The following is a 24892-nucleotide window of genomic DNA, read 5'->3' as shown; positions in this document are numbered from 1 at the left end:
TCCTTGCCCATTCTTCTTTGTAAAACAGCTCCAGCTCAGTCAGATTAGATGGACAGCGTTTGTGAACAGCAGTTTTCAGATCTTGCCACAGATTCTCGATTGGATTTAGATCTGGACTTTGACTGGGCCATTCTAACACATAGATATGTTTTGTTTTAAACCATTCCATTGTTGCCCTGGCTTTATGTTTAGGGTCATTGTCCTGCTGGAAGGTGAACCTCCGCCCCAGTCTCAAGTCTTTTGCAGTCTCCAAGAGGTTTTCTTCCAAGTTTTTTCCTGTATTTGGCTCCATCCATCTTCCCATCAACTCTGACCAGCTTCCCTGTCCCTGCTGAAGAGATGCACCCCCCCCGCCCCCCGAGCATGACGCTGCCACCACCATATTTGACAGTGGGGATGGTGTGTTCAGAGTGATGTGCAGTGTTAGTTTTCTGCCACACATAGCGTTTTGCATTTTGCCCAAAAAGTTCCATTTTGGTCTCATCTGACCAGAGCACCTTCTTCCACATGATTGCTGTGTCCCCCACATGGCTTGTGGCAAACTGCAAACGGGACTTCTTATGCTTTCTGTTAACAATGCCTTTCTTCTTTCCACTATTCCATAAAGGCCAACTTTGTACAGTGCATGACTAATAGTTGTCCTATGGACAGAGTCTCCCACCTGAGCTGTAGATCTCTGCAGCTTGTCCAGAGTCACCATGGGCCTCTTGACTGCATTTCTGATCAGCGCTCTCCTTGTTCGGCCTGTGAGTTTAGGTGGACGGCCTTGTCTTGCTAGGTTTACAGTTGTGCCATACTCCTTCCATTTCTGAATGATCGCTTGAACAGTGCTCCATGGGATGTTCAAGGCTTTGGAAATCTTTTTGTAGCCTAAGCCTGCTTTAAATTTCTCAATAACTTGAACCCTGACCTGTCATGGACCTGTCTTGTGTGTTCTTTGGACTTCACGGTGTTGTTGCTCCCAACATTCTCTGAGACAACCTCTGAGGCCGTCACAGAGCAGCTGTATTTGTACTGACATTAGATTACACACAGGTGCACTCTATTTAGTCATTAGCACTCATCAGGCAATGTCTATAGGCAACTGACTGCACTCAGATCAAAGGGGCCCAAATAATTATGCACACACCACTTTGCAGTTATTTATTTGTAAAACATGTTTGGAATCATGTATGATTTTCGTTCCACTTCTCACGTGTACATCACTTTGTGTTGGTCTTTCATGTGGAATTCCAATAAAATTGATTCATGTTTGTGGCAGTAATATGACAAAATGTGGAAAACTTCAAGGGGGCCGAATACTTTTGCAACCCACTGTATATGTATAAAACAAAACAACCTTTTAGCTTATCACATTGTTAGTGGGTATGTTTATGGATAATGGCAGTTGGTGCTGTTTGTTTTTTGTTTTTTTGCCTGCCAGCAGTAAAGATGATAACCTGCAGATGAAAGAGATGGAAGAATTACATGGCAAATATCAATAATTTCTTCATCTGTCTTCTTTTTCTTTTCTTTTTTCTTTACTTCTTACTTTTGTGATGTATCCATTTATTATTTTTCCCCCACAACTATCTTTCGGTAAAATTTCACTTTAACAGCTTGTTTTTGAGTTAAAATTTTTAGCAGAAAAGTTTTCCATAACAAAAAACAAAAAAAAAGCCACAGACTCCTCTGTAGTATCGCTCATTCATTAGCCCATATGTTCAAAGCAGGAAGTACAGTTTGCTCTGATCATTCACAAATTTTTGCGGTCTCCATGGAAACAGGCTAAAAAAACCCCGCGTCTATAAAAGGATTCCGGAACAGGAATAATAAAATAAAAAAATCGGAACACTTTGAAATGTTAGATAATTCCGTTCCCGTTCAGCCTCTCACAGAGTTGAAGCACTTAATTTTTTTTTCTCTTCAGTGTCACCCGTAGCAACTGTTTGCATTCTGCCAGTGGGAGCAGCATGCTGTGCGTGTAGGCGTCGCATTGATGTGATGAGAGCGACTGTACCTACAGGTCTTATGGAACGAACACAATGCAACGCAGACTGATTTAGCAGCCGCGGACAATGAAAGCACCGCGGGTCCCCGGAATGCCTCCTATTCCTGAGTGCGAGACGTAGAGAGAGCTGCAGCGACCCAGCGAGTTGGCGGGAAGACAATTGGCGGAAGAGTTCACGCGTGTTTAGTATACGCGCTGGAGATGTCATTAGGTGTTATTAGCAAAATGGAGACCTTTGAGGGAATTTCCAGGGGAAAGCTGATCTAGATGAAATGGATATGCAGTTTCATGATAGGTTTCAGCATCTAAGAAAATGTGAGTCAGGAACTGTCGCAGGAATATCCTCCTCATTCCTTAAAGGACTACTATCAAAGTTAACTAAAATTCTAAATGCCGCATATATTTCTAGTAATTACTAGCAAACAGCAATACAAAGGCTTTTTTTTTCCTTTTTTTTATGTGAAGAAAAAAATGACATTTACAGAGAACAGTTTTCACTGTATGCATTACTATGGAGGACTGTGTCCAGCATATCCGGCATACAGAAACAGTCCTCACTGTCTGTAATCCTGTGATAGAAATGTGTTCAGAATGATAAAAAGCAGACATATAGCATACAACAGTGTAATAGTGGCTGGATGGTGTAATGTTTAAGGGCTCTGACTCTGACACAGGAGACCAGGGTTTGAATCTCGGCTCTGCCTATTCAGTAAGCCAGCACCTATTCAGTAGCAAGTCTCCCTAACACTTAGAGGCGGGACAAGGTCCTCCAGCACCCAAGGCTGAGACACCAAAGTGCGCCCCTTCATCCCTGCCACCCCAGCCCTCACACACTGATTGCTATTAGACTAAGAGGCGCCACAGGGCCCACAACCTCCCCAACACCTAATATCTAGTTATCTGGCTTGCAGTCACTGCTATGTATCCCCTTTTCTTATTTCTTTCTGTTTCAAACACAATTAGGAATGACAGCTGAATGAATTGTGCGCCCCCTCCTGCACTGCGCCCTGAGGCTGGAGCCTCTCCAGCCTATGCCTCGGCCCGGCCCTGCTAACACTGCTACTGCCTATAGAGCGCGCCCTAGTGGCTGCAGCTCTGGCGCTTTGAGTCCGCCAGGAGAAAAGCGCGATATAAATGTTATTTGTCTTGTCTTGTAAATAACTCATCAGCTGTACCTATGTCTCTCTCTGCCTCACAGTGTAAAGTAAACAGTGTTTACAGCCAGGAAGAACTCATTCTGAATGGGGGGACCATGCAAGTACAGAAATAAAGTACAGGTCATTCTCTTCACATCCTTTCTCTGTAGCTAAAAAATCTCTCAGCTGTTCTCATATGATCTGTGAGAAAGCAGTGTGTGTGTGAGCAGGGCAGAAACAAACAGTAAATCCTTCCTCTGTGAATAGTGACAGAGAAGTGGAACCTATCTACATGGTACAGCTCTGGCCCCTAATGCCAACTTTGTTACAAAAGCTGATACACAAGGGTTTTGTTTTGTTTAGTTTTCACACATGCTGTGATCAGAGACTTTTGAAAAGCTTTCTATTTTTACTGGCTAAAATCTCTCTAGATATGTGGGGGTTACCGAATTACAGTTTCTTTGATAGATGCTCTTTAAGTAGACTCTGACTCTTTGTGTCCACATGTACTTTAATCAATCACTGCTTCTTTTAGCTTTTGCATAGGCATGTTCATAGCTTTCATCTTAGCCTCTGTCTAGTGATGTAGAGACAAAAAGGAAGATTCGGGAGGCCTTAAAGTGTAAATTCGATGGTATACAGGTTATTAATTGATAGAATGGTATACTCACAAACACAGGTTGCCAAAATAGGCAACCACTGAATGCACCAATGGGGAATTTTTCCTGTCCCCACTCGGTCATGATCATGTGCTAAAGCAGGATGTGACCAAAGCAAATCAGAGCTTAATAACCTATGAGCTGATCATCAGACATGCTGGAAAGTCTCGGTCACAAGTGCTCAGTCAGGTACACAGCGGTAACGGTGTCCGATATCGCAACAACCAACGTACCCGACGACCCCCAACCAGTGTCCCTCCTGTGCCTGTGTGCAGTGTAAAAGTTCCACCTGTCCACCGCCATGACTCCTGGCTTCCTCCGGTGTCCGTCATTACCGCGTGTACCACGTCACCAGACGCATGTGTAATGCCACTACACGCATCCGGCGCTGTGTGGTACAGCTACTCAAGGGGAGGGGCGGCAGCCAGGCAGGTGTGATAGGCTGATACATTCCATGTTGAAATCTAATGGAAATTGATTTGCGGTGTATGAGAGTCCATCGCGGGGGATCTATCTCAAGGTCGATTTGCCCATACATTGAGTGATGTATGGCCACCTCCATGAGGCTCAGGTATTTGATGACACTGACTGTAAGTACACAGTCAGTGCCTAAGGCTCAGCCCACACTATGCTGAATGCACAACAGTGTGTGGATATGCTGTGCCTGTTGCAGTGTATGTCACCTCATTTACACACCATTGTGCATCTGCTTGGGTCCACTGCTCCCACCGCTTGGGTTCGCCACTACCGGCATCTTCACCTACTGCGATGCTGCTGCTGCTTGGGCCCACCGCTGCCGGGGACATGTTCCGCTATACCGATCTTAGCCTGGCAGAAACATAATCAACTGCTGGGGCTCCCATCTGGATTTAAACAGACCAATGGGATGCCTCCCTCCCCAGGGAGGATTTTAATTGGTTCATTGTGTGGTGGACCAATGAGAATCTTCCCTGAGGAGGGAGATTTCCTACAAGTCTGTTTTAATCCAGTGGTGGTGGGGAGCTCCAGTGGTCTATGCTTCTGCCTCAGCTCCCATGGGCTCCCAGCGGTGGCAGACCCAAGCAGCAACACTGTGACAAAAGGTGAAGGTGACAGAAGGCAGAAGGTGAGAGAGGACAGAACATGACAGAAAAAGGCAGAAGGTGAGAGAAAAATTCTGTAGGATGGGACTTTGCACTCCACTTACTGGAATGGATTCAACAGATTCGCTGAAAATGCATAAATGTGAGCTGATCCTATACTTAAAGTGAATGTTTACTGGTAAAAAAAAGAAAAAGTCAGATACTCACCTAAGGAGAGGGAAGGCTCGGTCCTAATGAGCCTTCCCTCTCCTCTCCCGGTGCCTGGTCCCGCGCAGGATCCCCCGTGGCAGTATTCGACCAGTTCGGTCAAATACTGCCACTTCCGCATGCCGAAGGGAGCTTTCGGAAGCCTTCGGGAGCACTCGGGCTCCCGATGACGCGGCCGCTCCATACTACACATGCGCGAGCGCCCTCTATGACGCACTCGCGCGTACGTAGTATGGATCCGTCCGTCTTCGGAAGCCCGAGTGCTCCCGAAGACCTCCGTAGTCCCTGCGGCGGCGGACGCGAACGGGGGAGCCAGCGCAGCACCGAGGGCACCAGGAGAGGAGAGGGAAGGCTCATTAGGACCGAGCCTTCCCTCTCCTTAGGTGAGTATCTGACTTTTTCTTTTTTTAAACGGTACCCATTGGCTTTAATATGATCTGTTGCTAGACATTTACCCGCCATTGCTAAAAAGATGTGCCCCCAAATTTGCAGTATTAGGTAGTCCTTATGTCATGTCGTTGGCAGTATTAGACAAATGGGAGGCAGGAAATTTGGGCACCCGCGGCTAACTGACAATTTGTTTCCCCTTTTTTTGCACGTGGTTTTAGCATTAGGCATTGAGAAGGGGGTTTTAGGGTTAGGCCATGGCCCTGACATCACACTGTGGGAGGGGTTTCACCACAATATCAGCCATACAGCGCCCCCTGATGATCTATTTGAGAAAAGGTAAAGATTTCTTGTGGAAAAGGGGGTATCAGCTACTGATTGGGATGAAGATCAATCCTGGGTTAACTACTTGATGACCCCATCACACTGATGGGCGTGGACGCGGCAGCCCTAGGATCGCCTAACGTTGATTGGCGTAAGGTCCTGTGGGCCTGTTTTGCACGAGATTGCGCACGCTGATACGCATCTTCGCTTGGCAGGCGGAGTGGAACCTTTAGTCTCCCAGCGGCGATCGCCATTAAGAGACTGTGAGACGGCGAAACTGCAGTCTATTAGTCCGTACAGTGCTGCGATCTAAGGCAGCCCTGTACTGGGGACAGCCGTGTGACATGGCTGTCCCCTCCAGAGGCTCGGGGGTGATCTGCTGTCATAGGCTGAAGCCCATGACAGCCGGTCACAGTGATAGGCTGGCAGGGGAGGGAGGGGGGGACATAGTGAAAAAAAAAAAAAATTTTATTGTGAAAATAATAAAATAAATATTAGCAAAAAAATAAAAATAAACATGGGGGAGGGGCGATCAGACCCCACCAACAGAAATCTCTGTTTGTGGGGAGAAAAGGGGAGGGGGATCACTTGTGTGCTGACATGTGCGGCCCTGCAGCAAAGCCTTAAAGCTGCAGTGGCCAATTTATTGAAAAATTGCCTGGTCTTTAGGGGGGTTTAACACTGTGGCCCTCAAGAGCCTTTTTTTAAGACAGGTGAGAGATAACTCATGAGGTAAGTTTTGTGAATCTTCTCCCAAGAGAGATATAAAAGTCCTGAATCTGATACTATAATAAGTTGTCTGTTGATAAAACTCTGTACAGTACCGTTCTCTTGGCGGCAGACACGGGATCCTCTGTGTTGGGGTCGTCGCTAGTTGTATATCCGTTGGAGCCATTGAGTGCTTCCAGCTGAAAGAGAACATAAAATAACAGTAATATAAGCTGAGCGGAAGCACTACATCAGCACCGCCAGGCTCTCAGTGCTCTCAGTGCTCACTTCTACCTACATATTATATTGTCTCATACACTTAAACTCGCATACATATGCATAACTATAACCTCTGAGCATAAATGTGCTCTTATGCAGGTACTTACCTAGGATGATAGAGAAGTAGGAGAACAGCTAGAAAGATAAATCATTTTTATACAGTGGCTTGCAAAAGTATTCGGCCCCCTTGAAGTTTTCCACATTTTGTCATATTACTGCCACAAACATGAATCAATTTTATTGAAATTCCACATGAAAGACCAATACAAAGTGGTGTACATGTGAGAAGTGGATCGCAAATCATACATGATTCCAAACATTTTTTTAAAAATAAATAACTGCAAAAAGGTTTGTGCATAATTATTCGGCCCCCTTTGATCTGAGTGCAGTCAGTTGCCTATAGACATTGCCTGAAGAGTGCTAATGACTAAATAGAGTGCACCTGCGTGTACAGTGCATGTCAGTACAACTACAGCTGCTCTGTGAGGGCCTCAGAGGTTGTCTAAGGCCTAGTGCACACCAGAGCGGTTCAGCTGCGTTTTGCGATCCGCTTGTGGATGTGGAAACGCTTGGGTAATGTATTTCAATGGGCTGGTGCACTAGGCGTTTTGCAGAAACGCATACTGCCGGGCTGCTGCAGATTTTGGATTGCGGAGGCGTTTCTGCCTCCAATGTAAAGTATAGGAAAAACGCAAACCACTCTGAAAAACGGCAGTTAAGAGCGGTTTTGCAGGCGTTTTTGTTACAGAAGCTGTTCAGTAACAGCTTTACTGTAACAATATATGAAATGTACTACACCAAAAACGCTTCCCAAAACCGCAAAATGCTAGGTGAAACGCTACAGAAAAATAAGAAAAAGCGTTTCAAAATCTTCTAGCATTTTGCGGATCTGCTAGTGTTTTTTGGTGTGCTCCAGGCCTAAGAGAATATTGGGAACAACAACACCATGAAGTCCAAAGAACACACAAGACAGGTCAGAAATCAAGTTATTGCGAAATTAAAGCAGGCTTAGGCTACAAAAAGATTTCCAAAGCCTTGAACATCCCACGGAGCACTGTTCAAGCGATCATTCAGAAATGGAAGGAGTATGGCACAACTGTAAACCTAGCAAGACAAGGCCATCCACCTAAACTCACAGGCCGAACAAGAAGAGCGCTGATCAGAAATGCAGTCAAGAGGCCCATGGTGACTCTGGACGAACTGCAGAGATCTACAGCTCAGGTGGGAGACTCTGTCCATAGGACAACTATTAGTCATGCACTGTACAAAGTTGGCCTTTATGGAAGAGTGGCAAGAAGAAAGGCATTGTTAACAGAAAGCATAAGAAGTCCCGTTTGCAGTTTGCCACAAGCCATGGGGGACACAGCAACCATGTGGAAGAAGGTGCTCTGGTCAGAAGAGACCAAAATGGAACTCAATTCACTAAGCTTATCTCCTGTCTTTAATAACTCTTCTAGAGTTGTTACCATGGTGATAAGGCATTTAGTATTCAGGAAACATTTTACCTCAGGCAAACCTAAAGTTAACTCTTCTGTCTTTAAGTTAACTCTTTAATCCTTAAAATAACTCCAAAGTTAAAGACAGGCTGTTCATTAACTGCATGTGAAAATAACTACAGAGGAGATAACTTAACTACAGAAGAGGTAAATTAACTACAGAAGAGGTAACGTAAGGAATGAAGAGATAAGATAACTCTCTTACTTGCCTTATTATCTCCAGCATGATCTTAGTGAATTGAGGCCAATGTGTGGCGGAAAACTAACACTGCACATCACTCTGAACACACCATCCCCGCTGTCAAATATGGTGGTGGCATCATCATGCTCGGGGGGTGCAGACTGTGTTTGCAGCTGAGTTTCCCTATGTCAGCCATCAGTCAGGTGCCGGGTTGTGTCTGATTGGAACAGATACCTCTTTACTAATTAAATTCATTTTTATGACTGTATATATCCTCTGGTCAAGATAATTCTCTATGCTTTGTAAAGGCCTGACGAAGGGTCAATAACCCGAAACGGACTAGTGTCGTCGCCTGAACTAAAATTACCTTTATTCATCAAACAAAGCACACTGTGTCTATGATCTGCTTTTTGTATTGCTTTTTATATGTCTGTACCACAAATTTTTCTGCTGCTTTACAAATAATTTTTCTACCTTTTTGAAGAAGAAAAATAATTTTTTGTGAATATAATAAAGTGTGAAACAAAAATTTTGGAAACAGATCGCTATTTTGTGGCTTCACTTGATTTAAATTGATCCTCCTACAGGGGCGTTTCTAGGGTCCCTGGAGATCAGTGGCACCTGTGGGCACCAGGAGGGGAGGTACATGCGGCGCGCGGCAAAAAATGGGCGTGGCCATGTGGTGAGTGGGCGTGGCCATGGGTGGGGCCAAATGTACATGAACTTAGCAGCGGTGTAAGCTACGGATAACGGGCCTGCCCATCAAAATATTGGACGGAGCCCCCTGTCCTTTATTTCGATCATTTACAATCAGTATAGGCATAGATCAAAGATGTATACGCACATACAATTTTGATTGGTCAATCACTGACCCCCAATTTCCCACCCCCGTGCAGTAAGTGGGCCAACAGACAATGAATTTTATGAACAGAGCTAAAATTGGCTAATCAAAATTGTATGTGTGTACCAGGCTTTACAGCTAATACTGTACATACTGAAAGTAGCAGGGATCAGCATACAATACAGCTGGTTTACAATCAATAAAGGCACAGAGTAACACCTTACACTGTACACACTGGAGGTAAATCAGCACACAGTGCAAGCACTAGAGAACAGCGTATACTGTACATACTGTAGGCAGCAGAATTCAGCACACTGCAGCTAGCGTGCCAAAAATATGACGATCACGTTGTGTGGCGTGCTTATCGCGCCGCACCAAAAAATGGGTGGGCCATGGACCAGAATATAGGTGTGGTAACGGGTGGAGACAAATTTACATGAACCTAGCAATGGTGGGACATCAGATTAGGACAGTGGTGGCGAACCTTTTGGAGGCCGAGTGCCCAAACTGCAACCCAAAAGTCACTTACCGGTATCTATCGCAAAGTGGCAACAGCAATTTAAACTAAATACTGTACAAACGTTTTAACTCATACATGAACATTATGGAAAATCCAAGTTGAAAATAAACTGTGAAGATAAACAATTTCATCCATCCTACTCCTGAAAAATGTATTCAATTTTTTAGAACCTCCCAGTTTTATTTTCTGTTTTAAAACGCTAAAAAAGTAGGTTTAATGCTATTGTCTCATATGATAAGGATTCAGCTTTTCCCATAGTCTCGCAGTTAGCAATCATGTGACCCCCAACAAGACATATTCAGCAATCATGAGGCCCCCAACAAATCAGGAGGCCCCCAACAAGACAAATTCAGCAATCATGAGGCCTCCAACAAATCATGAGGCCCCCAACAAGACAAATTCAGCAATCATGAGGCCCCCAACAAGACAAATTCAGCAATCATGAGGCCCCCAACAAATCATGAGGCCCCCAACAAGACAAATTCAGCAATCATGAGGCCCCCAACAAATCATAAGGCTCCCAACAAGACACATTCAGCAGTCATGAGGCACATAAATAGACAGCATTTCACATAAATAGGCAGAATGCCCCCTTAATATGGTAGCCCCCCAAGTTAGGTAGTGAGTGACAGGGACCCCCAGGTTAGCTAGTGAGTGACAGGCGCCTCCAGTTAGGTAGTGAGTGACAGGGACCCCGATAGTGAGTGACAGGGAGCACCTTTAGGTAGTGAGTGAGTGCCAGGGAGCCCCTTTAGGCAGTGAGTGAGTGCCAGGAAGCCCCTTTAGGCAGTGAGTGAGTGCCAGGAAGCCCCTTTAGGCAGTGAGTGAGTGCCAGGAAGCCCCTTTAGGCAGTGAGTGAGTGCCAGGGAGCCCCTTTAGGCAGTGAGTGAGTGACAGGAAGCCCCTTTAGGCAGTGAGTGAGTGACAGGAAGCCCCTTTAGGCTTGAGTGAGTGACAGGGAGCCCCTTTAGGCAGTGAGTGAGTGACAGGGAGCCCCTTTAGGCAGTGAGTGAGTGACAGGGAGCCCCTTTAGGCAGTGAGTGAGTGACAGGGAGCCCCTTTAGGGAGTGAGTGAGTGACAGGGAGCCCCTTTAGGGAGTGAGTGAGTGACAGGGAGGCCCTTTAGGGAGTGAGTGAGTGCCAGGGAGCCCCTTTAGTGAGTGAGTGCGTGCCAGGGAGCCCCTTTAGTGAGTGAGTGCGTGCCAGGGAGCCCCTTTAGTGAGTGAGTGCGTGCCAGGGAGCCCCTTTAGTGAGTGCGTGCCAGGGAGCCCCTTTAGGGAGTGGGTGCGTGCCAGGGGAGCCCCTTTAGGGAGTGAGTGAGTGCCAGGGGAGCCCCTTTAGGGAGTGAGTGAGTGCCAGGGGAGCCCCTTTAGGGAGTGAGTGAGTGCCAGGGGAGCCCCTTTAGGGAGTGAGTGAGTGCCAGGGAGCCCCTTTAGGGAGTGAGTGAGTGACAGGGAGCCCCTTTAGGGAGTGAGTGAGTGACAGGGAGCCCCTTTAGGGAGTGGGTGCGTGCCAGGGAGCCCCTTTAGGGAGTGGGTGCGTGCCAGGGAGCCCGTTTAGGGAGTGGGTGCGTGCCAGGGGAGCCCCTTTAGGGAGTGAGTGAGTGCCAGGGGAGCCCCTTTAGGGAGTGAGTGAGTGCCAGGGGAGCCCCTTTAGGGAGTGAGTGAGTGACAGGGAGCCCCTTTAGGGAGTGAGTGAGTGACAGGGAGCCCCTTTAGGGAGTGAGTGAGTGCCAGGGAGCCCCTTTAGGGAGTGAGTGAGTGCCAGGGAGCCCCTTTAGGGAGTGAGTGCGTGCCAGGGAGCCCCTTTAGGGAGTGAGTGAGTGACAGGGAGCCCCTTTAGGGAGTGAGTGAGTGACAAGAAGCCCCTTTAGGGAGTGAGTGAGTGACAGGGAACCCCTTTAGGGAGTGAGTGAGTGCCAGGGAGCCCCTTTAGGGAGTGAGTGCATGCCAGGGAGCCCCTTTAGGGAGTGAGTGAGTGACAGGGAGGCCCTTTAGGGAGTGAGTGAGTGCCAGGGAGCCCCTTTAGTGAGTGAGTGCGTGCCAGGGAGCCCCTTTAGTGAGTGAGTGCGTGCCAGGGAGCCCCTTTAGTGAGTGAGTGCGTGCCAGGGAGCCCCTTTAGTGAGTGCGTGCCAGGGAGCCCCTTTAGGGAGTGGGTGCGTGCCAGGGGAGCCCCTTTAGGGAGTGAGTGAGTGCCAGGGGAGCCCCTTTAGGGAGTGAGTGAGTGCCAGGGGAGCCCCTTTAGGGAGTGAGTGAGTGCCAGGGGAGCCCCTTTAGGGAGTGAGTGAGTGCCAGGGAGCCCCTTTAGGGAGTGAGTGAGTGACAGGGAGCCCCTTTAGGGAGTGAGTGAGTGACAGGGAGCCCCTTTAGGGAGTGGGTGCGTGCCAGGGAGCCCCTTTAGGGAGTGGGTGCGTGCCAGGGAGCCCGTTTAGGGAGTGGGTGCGTGCCAGGGGAGCCCCTTTAGGGAGTGAGTGAGTGCCAGGGGAGCCCCTTTAGGGAGTGAGTGAGTGCCAGGGGAGCCCCTTTAGGGAGTGAGTGAGTGACAGGGAGCCCCTTTAGGGAGTGAGTGAGTGACAGGGAGCCCCTTTAGGGAGTGAGTGAGTGCCAGGGAGCCCCTTTAGGGAGTGAGTGAGTGCCAGGGAGCCCCTTTAGGGAGTGAGTGAGTGACAGGGAGGCCCTTTAGGGAGTGAGTGAGTGCCAGGGAGCCCCTTTAGTGAGTGAGTGCGTGCCAGGGAGCCCCTTTAGTGAGTGAGTGCGTGCCAGGGAGCCCCTTTAGTGAGTGAGTGCGTGCCAGGGAGCCCCTTTAGTGAGTGCGTGCCAGGGAGCCCCTTTAGGGAGTGGGTGCGTGCCAGGGGAGCCCCTTTAGGGAGTGAGTGAGTGCCAGGGGAGCCCCTTTAGGGAGTGAGTGAGTGCCAGGGGAGCCCCTTTAGGGAGTGAGTGAGTGCCAGGGGAGCCCCTTTAGGGAGTGAGTGAGTGCCAGGGAGCCCCTTTAGGGAGTGAGTGAGTGACAGGGAGCCCCTTTAGGGAGTGAGTGAGTGACAGGGAGCCCCTTTAGGGAGTGGGTGCGTGCCAGGGAGCCCCTTTAGGGAGTGGGTGCGTGCCAGGGAGCCCGTTTAGGGAGTGGGTGCGTGCCAGGGGAGCCCCTTTAGGGAGTGAGTGAGTGCCAGGGGAGCCCCTTTAGGGAGTGAGTGAGTGCCAGGGGAGCCCCTTTAGGGAGTGAGTGAGTGACAGGGAGCCCCTTTAGGGAGTGAGTGAGTGACAGGGAGCCCCTTTAGGGAGTGAGTGAGTGCCAGGGAGCCCCTTTAGGGAGTGAGTGAGTGCCAGGGAGCCCCTTTAGGGAGTGAGTGCGTGCCAGGGAGCCCCTTTAGGGAGTGAGTGAGTGACAGGGAGCCCCTTTAGGGAGTGAGTGAGTGACAAGAAGCCCCTTTAGGGAGTGAGTGAGTGACAGGGAACCCCTTTAGGGAGTGAGTGAGTGCCAGGGAGCCCCTTTAGGGAGTGAGTGCATGCCAGGGAGCCCCTTTAGGGAGTGAGTGAGTGACAGGGAGCCCCTTTAGGGAGTGAGTGAGTGCCAGGGAGCCCCTTTAGGGAGTGAGTGAGTGACAGGGAGCCCCTTTAGGGAGTGAGTGAGTGACAGGGGAGCCCCTTTAGGGAGTGAGTGAGTGCCAGGGAGCCCCTTTAGGGAGTGAGTGAGTGACAGGGAGCCCCTTTAGGGAGTGAGTGAGTGACAGGGAGCCCCTTTAGGGAGTGGGTGCGTGCCAGGGAGCCCCTTTAGGGAGTGGGTGCGTGCCAGGGAGCCCGTTTAGGGAGTGGGTGCGTGCCAGGGGAGCCCCTTTAGGGAGTGAGTGAGTGCCAGGGGAGCCCCTTTAGGGAGTGAGTGAGTGCCAGGGGAGCCCCTTTAGGGAGTGAGTGAGTGACAGGGAGCCCCTTTAGGGAGTGAGTGAGTGACAGGGAGCCCCTTTAGGGAGTGAGTGAGTGCCAGGGAGCCCCTTTAGGGAGTGAGTGAGTGCCAGGGAGCCCCTTTAGGGAGTGAGTGCGTGCCAAGGAGCCCCTTTAGGGAGTGAGTGAGTGACAGGGAGCCCCTTTAGGGAGTGAGTGAGTGACAAGAAGCCCCTTTAGGGAGTGAGTGAGTGACAGGGAACCCCTTTAGGGAGTGAGTGAGTGCCAGGGAGCCCCTTTAGGGAGTGAGTGCATGCCAGGGAGCCCCTTTAGGGAGTGAGTGAGTGACAGGGAGCCCCTTTAGGGAGTGAGTGAGTGCCAGGGAGCCCCTTTAGGGAGTGAGTGAGTGACAGGGAGCCCCTTTAGGGAGTGAGTGAGTGACAGGGAGCCCCTTTAGGGAGTGGGTGCGTGCCAGGGAGCCCCTTTAGGGAGTGGGTGCGTGCCAGGGAGCCCGTTTAGGGAGTGGGTGCGTGCCAGGGGAGCCCCTTTAGGGAGTGAGTGAGTGCCAGGGGAGCCCCTTTAGGGAGTGAGTGAGTGACAGGGAGCCCCTTTAGGGAGTGAGTGAGTGAGTGACAGGGAGCCCCTTTAGGGAGTGAGTGAGTGACAGGGAGCCCCTTTAGGGAGTGAGTGAGTGCCAGGGAGCCCCTTTAGGGAGTGAGTGAGTGCCAGGGAGCCCCTTTAGGGAGTGAGTGCGTGCCAGGGAGCCCCTTTAGGGAGTGAGTGAGTGACAGGGAGCCCCTTTAGGGAGTGAGTGAGTGACAGGGAGCCCCTTTAGGGAGTGAGTGAGTGACAGGGAACCCCTTTAGGGAGTGAGTGAGTGCCAGGGAGCCCCTTTAGGGAGTGAGTGCGTGCCAGGGAGCCCCTTTAGGGAGTGAGTGAGTGACAGGGAGCCCCTTTAGGGAGTGAGTGAGTGACAGGGAGCCCCTTTAGGGAGTGAGTGAGTGACAGGGAGCCCCTTTAGGGAGTGAGTGAGTGATAGGTAGCCCCTTTAGGGAGTGAGTGAGTGACAGGTAGCCCCTTTAGGGAGTGAGTGAGTGACAGGGAGCCCCTTTAGGGAGTGAGTGAGTGCCAGGGAGCCCCTTTAGGGAGTGAGTGAGTGCCAGGGAGCCCCTTTAGGGAGTGAGTGAGTGCCAGGGAGCCCCTTTAGGGAGTGAGTGCGTGCCAGGGAGCCCCTTTAGTGAGTGAGTGAGTGAGTGAGTGACAGGGAGGCCCCCTCTCTAGCCGCCGCCGCTCCCCCCCCTACCTCTCAGCAGACCTCAGGATCAGCGGCGACCCGACCAGATGTACGAGCGGGCGCTGGACGCACCCGCTCGATATGCGGAAGTGATATCACTTCCGCATATCAGTGCGGGCGCTGGGTCCTAGCGCCCGCACGATTGGTCGCCGGCTCGCCGCCTGATCCTGAGGTCTGAGACGCGGCGGCGGCGGCTGGAGGGAGCCGCTGACAGAGGGGGCAGCGGCGGCCGGGAGATCCGTGGCACCCCAGGAAAGATTGGGGGCACGTGCCCCCCTAAAACAGGGCTAGCGACGCCCCTGTCCTCCTATAAAGAAACCTGGTACTATATGAGCATAGTGGTGTGCTCAAGTGTGGATCGTTATACTAACAAGAGTTCCTTTTTTGTTACCTGGGACTCATTCCCAACCATATTGAAACAGCCTTCTGTACTGCACCTGGTTCTATTTATTTAGTTCAGTCATAGGCATTAGGCAAACTTGTAGTTGTAATGAGGCAACAGCAGGCTGAGCGCGGAGGATTGTCCGCGTCCGCATCAGCAGCGCGACCGCCCGCATGGTCGCATGCGGAACGCGGAGAAACGTCCACGTCCGCAGCGGTAGCACGATCCACCGCTCAGTCGCAGACCTCTTGGCGTACTCCACGTCGAGGCTGCACTCCTGGAACACCTTCACAGGCCTCACGGCATGCTGCTCGCCGAGGCACTTCTCATGACAGTCTGGACCCCGTAGGGGCCGCGCGCGTGTGCAGTAGAGCCTTTTATACTCTTAGAAGAAGAGTCAGCTGACCAGCTGGTCAGCTGACCTCAGCAAGGTCCTTGAGCTGTGCTGCAAGGTCCTTGAGCCATCTTGTGATTGGTTGAATGGCTGGGCGGGCTGTTTGAGTCCAGCACAGTATAAAAGCAGGCATTCTGTCAGTTGCAAGTTGTCTGCAGTCAGCGAATACTTGTGTGTTAGCACTCAGACCCTAGTCAGATCCCAAAGTGTGCTAGAACCAGCTGGAGCTGGGGATCCACACTTAGCCAGATTCTGTTGATAGCCTAAAGTAGTAATTGCATTATATATTGTGTATGACCTTTTGCCTGTTACCTGTTTATTCTCTTGTCTCCTGATCTTGTACTTCGCCAGCCCGTACCGTTACCGACTAATGGCTTGGCTTCTGACTACTCTTGTGTTTCTCGATTCTGTACCTCTGCCCATCTGATTTTCCGTTGCTGACCTTGGCTTGACCTCTGATCTTGATTTCTGTCTGTCGATTCGGTACTTCCTTGCCAGTTCTGATACCGAACCGTTTTCCGTTTGTCTTCGCCCCCTTTAGTGGTTCGTCCACTAAAGGGTTAACTCTGCTGAGTTCTCATTGCGGGGAACTCAGTAACTCCTCAGCATATCATTGCTGTTGAGGAACGCGATTCTGCGTTCTTATCCTAGTCGCAGAATCGCACACACTGCCCTTCCTTCCAGAGGTCACCATCCCTCTGAGTTAACGTCAGTGTGGTGGGTTTTCCACAAGTTATTTCATCTGTACCTTGTGTTTTCCAGAGCACGCATAAATATTTGTATTATTGGTGATGCCGCAGATCACCATATAATCAAATATATCTGTATTACTGGTGATACTGCGGATCACCAATAATCAGAAAACTCTGAGTGTATACACCAAAACACCACATTATTACAGTAGTTCCTTAACAGCTGGAGAGCCAAGTTTGCTTATCACTGATTTAGTTAAATAGGTTCACTGGAGTTTTGTGTGCACACTGCATTCTCATCACATTTGCATTCCTTTGTATAAAGAGTTATTTGCAATAAATATTCTTGCACAACACTTCTTGTTTCAGTCTCAGTAATTCATCCGCTGGTCCTCTGTCCAGGTTGGTAACGGCAGCCAGGGGCGATTGTAGACTTTTTGCCACTTGAAGCAGTACATTGTGAGGACGCCCCCTGATGTATGTGTGCAAAGCTGGACCATAGAGGAGAGACGCATCAGGCTGTGCATTGCAGGCACTGGCACTACACTTACCTTCCCCTGCTTCCTTCAAGACAGCATCTCCTCCCTGCTGACCCGCAGCATGCCGACTCTGATCCTCAGGATACCAGGTATGGGCTGCACCGGCGCCCCATCACTCACCCGCTCTCAGCAGATTAGTGATGGGATCACCAGCCACACATAAAGTCCTGCTTCCTCTATGACTACAGCGCACCACATGCATCCCGGCAACACGTTACAGGTCACATGAGGCACCGCTGTAGCCATGGGTACAGGACGCTGGAGGCAAATGGAGATCCCATCGCTGGAACGCTGAGAGCAGGTGAGTAAAGCGCCGCTGTGCATCTAGGGAGAGGGAGACGGGGAGTGCGAGAAGGTGGACATTTGGGGAGGGAAGCTGCCTCTTGCCGCCCTCTAATTGTTGCTGCCCTGAAGCACATGATTCACTTAAAGAGAAACTCCAGTGAAAATAATGTAATAATTTTTTTTACAATAATTATGTATAAATGATTTAGTGTAACGATCTGCTCAGCTGTCTGCACGGTTAGACAGCTGTTTGTCCATTCCTTAAGTCTGAGGGCTGCAGGTCTCTGGAAAAGAGACCTGTCTTTGCTTTGCAAGTTTCAGACCTGCTCTGCTGCTGAGGAATTTGCATATAATTGTCATGCAGATTGGTTAGCTGCCTCCTTTGAAGGCTTGCAGTATAAATACCATGTGCTCTCAAAATACTTTGCTGGTCATAGAGGTTTGTTCCTGCTGAACTCACCTGGAGTGTCAGCCATTGCTATCTTAGTATAGTTAAATCCAGGGGAATGCACCTAGCCTTCCCATTAGTGCAGTCAGGTTGTATTATCTGTATTGCCTGTTCTGTCTTGTCTTGTCCTTGTGATTGCACTGTCGCCAGCGGATGGCGATGGTGAATCGTTTTGTCCAGAACCTAGATCGCACTTGCCCTAGCGTTAGTGGCAGTGGATCTCTCTAGTCTATGTCTTGGAGTTTTACCGTAGCGGCGGTTGCTACTGGTTACTCCTTCTGTCTGTCTTGCTGTGTGGATCACACTTGCTCTGGTGGAAAAGAGCAGTGGATCCTGCTAGCTCTGTTCTTGTACTTGGATCACACTTGCTCTGGTAGAAAAGAGCAGTGGATCCTGCTAGCTCTGTTCTTGTACTTGGTTCACACTCGCTCTGGCGGAAAGAGCAGTGGATACTTCCTGTCACACTCACCATAGTCGTCCGTCTCGGCGTCCCCGTGCGCGTCCTGTTGTGCGCACGCGCGGGGGTTCGCTGGGCTTCCTGTGTTCTCTCCCTGCTCGACGTCTGTTTGTGGCTGAATGCCCACGCGCGCAGAACGTGACGCGCACGGTGCCTGGTACACAGCGCATGCGCGCGCCCGCACCCGCACGCGTGTGCAGAGAGGTGCGCGCGCATGCGCAAAAGGATTATGCACGTCCTGTGCATGCGCAGGGTGGTAATTTTGGCGCCAATAATCACTATATAAGCAGCACTGCCCTGGACGGCAGTGCTGCTCGTTCTGATCAGCCCAGTAAGCCGTTCCGGTGAACCCTTGTTCCTGCTGTGCTTTGTTGATTGATCTCCTGTTGTGACCTTTGCCTGTGACCCCGACTTCCACTTGATTGCCGCCTGCCTCGACCCTTGGATCTGTCTTGTGTACTACTGCTGTCTGCCACCTGCCCCCGACCTTGGCTTGTGACCCCGACCTTGCTTGTTTGCCGCCTGCCTCCGGATCTTCTGCTTCCCTCGGACTCCGCCTACTCCATAAATAGCGTCACCTGTTCTCCTGACCACTCGCTGAGACTATCCCAGTAGTGACCTGGTAGGGCACTAGGCAGCGAAGTTCCACATCCCCCTCCTGGGGGTGTGGTCCTGCACCCCCCTCAAGGGAGTGTGGGTGAAGACCCGTGGTCACCTAGACTCCACTACTGGGTAACGTCTCTTCCTTCGTGGGAGGGTCAACAGGGACTGAAGAGAAGACGTAACACTTCCTGTCCTGTCCCTGAACCCGGATCGCACTCGCTCTGGCGGAAGAGCGGTGGATCTCATCTGACCTATTTCTGTTTCTGTATGTCGGTCTGTCTGGAGAAAATGCTTGCAGTTGCCTGAGGTAAGGCAGCCGTTTAGCAAGCGTTCCTGTTATTTGTTCGTTTGTGTCATTCCTTAGTCAGGGTGGCGTGCTTGTCTCTGCTGCGCTTATCGTGCAGAGACCGCGCCGTAAACGCGTTCGCTGTTGCGAATGAGTGCGATGTTCGCGTTTAGCTAGCGTTTGTTATTTTCCTTGATGTTCTGATCATCGTTGTTTGCTGTGCCTTTGCTACTCTCGCGCTCTGTCCTGCTCAGTCTTGTGTCACTTCTGGCAATTGCCTCTCTTGCGATTGCGTTCCCACTTTGGTTCGGTTGTTGTGTGTTCACCGTCGCTGGGTGGCGACTAGATTGGTGGACACACATTTATTCTGTCTCTGTGCTCTTTCTCTTTTAGGGCTATCCAGCCCTACATTGCTTCAACTCGTGCAATTCCCATCTGGCATCTGTGGCAGTACAGAGGCTGGAATCTCCCTCTACAGGTGCATAGCACTATTGCTGGGTTCTCTCCGATTATACGCTTGTGGAGGATTTCCGCAGTGTCAGTGCGCATCCTGTGTGCTGACCACGGAAATAATTACACAATCGTTACATTTAGTCAGTGTTTGCCCATTGTAAAATCTTTCCTCTCCCTGATTTACATTCTGACATTTATCACATGGGGACATTTTTACTGCTGTCAGGTGATGTCACTGGAATGAGATGATTCTTTTTTAGCAGTTGGAAACAGCTGTAAACAGCTGTTATTTCCCACAATGCAACAAGGCTCCCACAGTGTGATGTCAGAACCATCCTGACATCACACTTTGGGAGGGGTTTCATCATAATATCAGCCATACAGAGGCCCCTAGTGATCCGTTTGTAAAAAAGGAATAGATTTCTCATGGGAAAGGGGGTATCAGCTACTGATTGGGATGAAGTTCAATTCTTGGTTACGGTTTCTCTTTAACTTCATGGAAGAACCGCCCCTAACAGTACCAATCACAATGGAGAACAGATGCGCCACAACAGACAAAAATTCCTAACGACGCCTTTGAGCTGCATTGACTTTTTAGTCCATGACATACTCCTAGCGTAGAGCGACTGAGCGATCAGGAGGGATTTAGGGAGCGTCACCATGTCACAGACAGCAACAAGCAGCGCTGTCCCAGTCCCCGCATCAATCTTTACCAAGAAAATGAATTTTTGTGTTAACATTCCCATCGCTTTCACCCACTTATCCGTCAGAAGATGAGGCACTGGCTGAGACAATGCTACTTATCAGCGAGTCTAATGATGCCATCACCTCCGCAGGTGAAACAAATTGAGTGCAAAGCGACGTTCACATGAGGCCGGCCACGTGGGAGCCCCAAAGATCAATTCTGGCGTCCCGTTGGGGTTCTTTGTAATAACACAGCGCAGGCAAATCATTTCTACTTGACTATGTCAGTTTTCCAAATTGTCTGATTAGTAGAACGTACCACTGTTGCCATGGCGACCACGGGGTATCGAAACTGACACCGGCTTCAAGAGCAAGCAAAGATTTAGAAGAGTTGGAATTTTTACATTTTTAAAAAAAACATTCAAGTCTTTCTAAAACTAAAGCTGTAGATTATATTAAATCCGAATTGAGGAACATATTAAAAACTGGATGTTCCCTCGGAACTTCACTTCTTAGATTATATTTGTCTATTGATTAATTCTTCATGCAGCTGCACGGCAAATTAACATTGTGATGCCGCATAGCCCACGCTGGGAAAACATTCATTTGCTGACCCCGTTTCTGAGTGCCAACGCGCTCCCAGCTTCTGATGCCTCAGTGTCCAGCCAGAGACCAATCAGTGCAGTCTCTGATCACATGACCACCCTGTTTGCTTGGGGTGATCCTAGGAGAGGTTTGATTTTAGAAATAAACACTCCGAGGTCAGTTCAATTTAAAGGAGTATACCTTAAAGTATAAAACAAAATGGGAAAGGGATATGGGGAGGAACTGGACGAGTACCCAGTGGGGAAGAATAGTTAAGATGACATATAGGGCTTCGATGTCCACCAGAATGCAGGAGTCTGGCTATAAAATAGTTATGAGGTGGTATTATACACCAGATAGGCTAAACAAGATAAGTGGGGCAAGTCCAATATGCTGGAGGTGTAGTAAAGAAAGAGACTTTATGCATATATGGTGGACATGTGAAGGCCTCATTACATATTGGTGTCAATTCACTAAAGACATTTTGTTAAAACAAAAAGCTTCGGTATTTTACCGCAGTCGTTAATTAACGTTTTTGTGCTGTATTCATTAAAAAAGTATCGAGTGCGGTGTAAATTCGTTATTTTTTCATATGTGTTCGATATGGTGTCGGTAAACTGCCGAAAAGATGGTGATAACTGTGTTAAATGTGCGGGAAGCATTCCTTAAATTATCGGCAGAAGTGAAGGCTTGCATTGACTTCTGGGTAACGGAGGGCGTGGCTGTAGTTTGTCGTCATTACAGGGAGGACGGATGGTGGAGAAAGATGTGGGGAGAAGGAACTTCTGAGACACGCAGTGGCAGAGATGAAGAGCAGAGACGTGGAGACAAGGATGATATGAAGGGACGGTCAGATCATGTTTTACCTCAGGTACAACAACATGGATACCGACAGCTCTACAGTAGATACCGTCAGCTCTACAGTGGAGATAAACTGTTCTTATTTTACGTGTGGTCACACCCCCTTTTTTTTTTTGTGAATACTGTTTTTTTGCAAATTACCGAAGATTTACCGAAAATGTATCGAATATTTACCGAATAGTTATCTACTATTTATCGAATGCGGTAATACATGCGGTAAATATTAATGAATTGCAAACAGGACTTAAAATTACCGAACATTTATCGAACATTCGGTAAAACAGTCGGTAACCCTTAGTGAATTGACGCCATTGAGAGAAAGTAAAAAAAATATGTTTGGGAGTTGGCGGGGATACCAGTATTGGCAGGCCCTGAGGTATATTTGTTGCACCTAGTGGAGAAAGGGATCAAAGAGTATAGGGAGTCATTGGGGATGCACTTAACGCAGCCCTGATCTTAATTGCAAGAAACTGGAAATGTCAACAGGCCCCAACTATAAAGGAATGGTTTGCTGAAGTAGATCAAACCTATTTGATGGAAGAACTTTCAAGTATAATTAAAGGAAAAGAAAATCGGGCTGGGATAAATGGCTAGAATTTAGAGAAACAGAAGAATATTGTGGCAGTGAGATATAAGGTCGGTAGCAAGAAGGGATGTTTTTCCCCATTGGCAGGGAGATCTTGAGGAGAAATTGTGGGCAGTATGGAGGGATGGGCAAGTGGGACCGGTGGGTATTCACTCTTTCCTATTGGGTGGTCTTAAATTCTTGGGTGGTGGTTCTATTTCTTATACTAATGTCACTCAGAGGAGACGGATAACCAGAGGAGGTGCTCTTAGTCCTGGCCCAAATACATAAGAGACGATGGGGAGGAGACAGAACCTATAATAGAATAAGAGCAGGAGGTGGGAAAAGAAGGAGAATAGTCCCGGGAACAGAGGATATGGCTCAGATTTGGGGAAAGATACCATGGGGGGAGGGAAGGGACCTCTTCTGGAACACATTTTGTAAAGATTTTGTATTGGATTTTTTGTAAGACACTGGAAAATATATATTTTTGGATAAATAAAAAAAATCAATTTAAAGGACAACTGAAGTGAGAGGAATTTGGAGGTACCATATTTATTTCTTTTTAACCACTTAAGGACCACAGGCTTAAAAAACTCTAGTAACCAGGTTATTTTTTACAAAATAGGCCACTGCAGCTTTAAGGGTTCGCCGCAGGGCCGTAAAACTCAGCACACAAGTGATTCCCCCCCCCTTTGCTGCCCACCAACAGAGCTTCTGTTGGTGGGTTGCGATTGCTCCCCCAATGTTTATTTATTTTTAACAGATATTTGTTTATTTTTTCAATAAATTGTGCTATTTTTTTTACATACGCTCCCTCCCCCCGCCAGCCAATCAGCGCGATCGGCTGTCAAAGGCTTCAGCCTATGATAATCGGATAGCTTCCCTGCCGCCCAGGGGGACAGCCGTGTCACACGGCTGGTCCCAGTACAGCGCTGCCATAGATCGCCGCTGGGAGACTGATTGCGGAGCTCGGTCATTCAAGCGGAGATGCACACGCATCGGCGCACGCGATCTCCTGCAGAACCATGTGCTAGGACTTCACGCCAATTGGCGTGGAGTGGACCTGGGGCTGCCGCCACGTTCACACCAATCGGCGAGGGGTGGACGGCAAGAGGTTACAGAATGCAGATTGCCTGCATGATTATTATTATTATTTATTGTATTTATAAGGCGCCAACATATTACGCAGCGCTGGGCATTAGTTTAGGTTACAGACAATATTTAGGGGTGACATACAGCAATAAGACAATACAGGAATACAAAAAAAACAGATCACACAGCACAGTATGCGTACAAGGTAATGCTTAGTCAGTCACTGGAGGAGAGCATGGAGATTAGGCAAGTTAGGTTCACTCAAATGCATAGCATGGGTGCACAGTAATGGAGTTGCATGATCAGATAGGACACAAAAGGAGAAGGACCCTGCCCAAAGGCTTACAATCTAGAGGGAGAGGTAGTTACAAGAGAGGTAGGGGACCAGAGTTCAGCTGTGGGTTTCGAGCAATTCTGAGGGCTGGTAGGCCAGAGTGAAAAGGTGAGTTTTGAGGGCCTTCTTGAAGGTGTTGAAGGAGGGGGCTGCCCTAATAGGTGGAGGTAGTGAGTTCCATAGTGTTGGAGCAGCTCTTGAGAAGTCCTGGAGGCGTGCATGGGACTTGGTGATGCGGGGGACGGTCAGGTCAGGATGATCTGCTGTTTCTCTATAAGGGAGGTTCATAAAACTGAATGCCTGAATGACATGGAGGGGGCTGTTGGGGGAGAGTGATTGGTTGCCTACCGGAGGCTGTTTGTGTAGCCCCCAGTCCCTGTAATGGTTGTCATCTCATCCGCAGCTGGCAGCACTTCAAAGGACCCACATCTGAAGCTTGCTTCTGGCCACAATGCATGCTGGGAGTTGTTGCCATAATGCATGCTGGGAGCTGTAGTACGTACATCTCCCCGGTGCGAGATACACACACATCTGCAAAATACAACTCCCGGCATGCATTGCGGCATACAGCTCCCAGCATGCATTTTGGCCATTAGTGAGCTTCAGATGCGGGTCTTTTGAAGTGTGGCCAGCTGTAGACAAGATAGTGACCGTCACCTGGACAGAGGGGCTACACAAGAAGCCTGTAGGTAACCAATCATGCTCTCTCTAACCCCTATCATTTTTCCCTCAAAATAGCATAGAAAATAAAGTAATTACTGAAAAAAATTCCAAACACAAAAAAAGTCAGATTTGCCCCCCAAAAACAATATATATAGATCATATAGGTGTGATATGTAGTGATAAAGTTATGAGGGAATTAGTGGGAGCAGAACTGAAAGGTGAAAAATGCTCTGGTCCATTAGGTGAAAGCAGAAGTGGTTAAAATTAAATGCAAAGAACTCAATATATAGCCACATACCACAAATAAAGAAAACATAATTTCATCATGTTTACTTAAGACAACGCGTTTCATGGGCAAATTTCTACTTCCTCGGGCCTTGTGTAGGTAGCTGTCCAAAAAAAAAGGAGCGGGGCACCTCTGACACACAGAAGCACTCCAGTTACTGGCACAGAAAGTCTCAAGTAAGCAGGAATGTTGATGTAAGTGGTTCTGTGTTTAAGGTTTTTTTTAATCCTTTTAACAGTCTATTCACACTATATACCTCAAATAATTTGTTTTCATGTTTTGAATCGGATTTCCGGATCCC

The 24892-nt window shown here is 48.9% G+C and overlaps 1 protein-coding gene across 6 annotated transcripts in view; it reads right to left on the bottom strand.

Moving 5' to 3' along the window:
• DLG2 (discs large MAGUK scaffold protein 2) overlaps nucleotides 1-24892 on the bottom strand; it is a 1711631-nt gene that overhangs the window by 1429846 nt on the left and 256893 nt on the right. For all 6 annotated transcript variants that reach the window (XM_068266685.1, XM_068266688.1, XM_068266686.1 and 3 more), the window contains exon 4: nucleotides 6610-6693. In XM_068266685.1, the coding sequence (XP_068122786.1) occupies nucleotides 6610-6693 (84 nt within the window). The remainder of the gene's footprint in view (nucleotides 1-6609; nucleotides 6694-24892) is intronic.

This window comes from Hyperolius riggenbachi, chromosome 2 (genome assembly GCF_040937935.1).
Source record: "Hyperolius riggenbachi isolate aHypRig1 chromosome 2, aHypRig1.pri, whole genome shotgun sequence".
Lineage (NCBI taxonomy): Eukaryota > Metazoa > Chordata > Amphibia > Anura > Hyperoliidae > Hyperolius > Hyperolius riggenbachi.
This window is presented reverse-complemented; position numbering and strand designations above follow the sequence as displayed.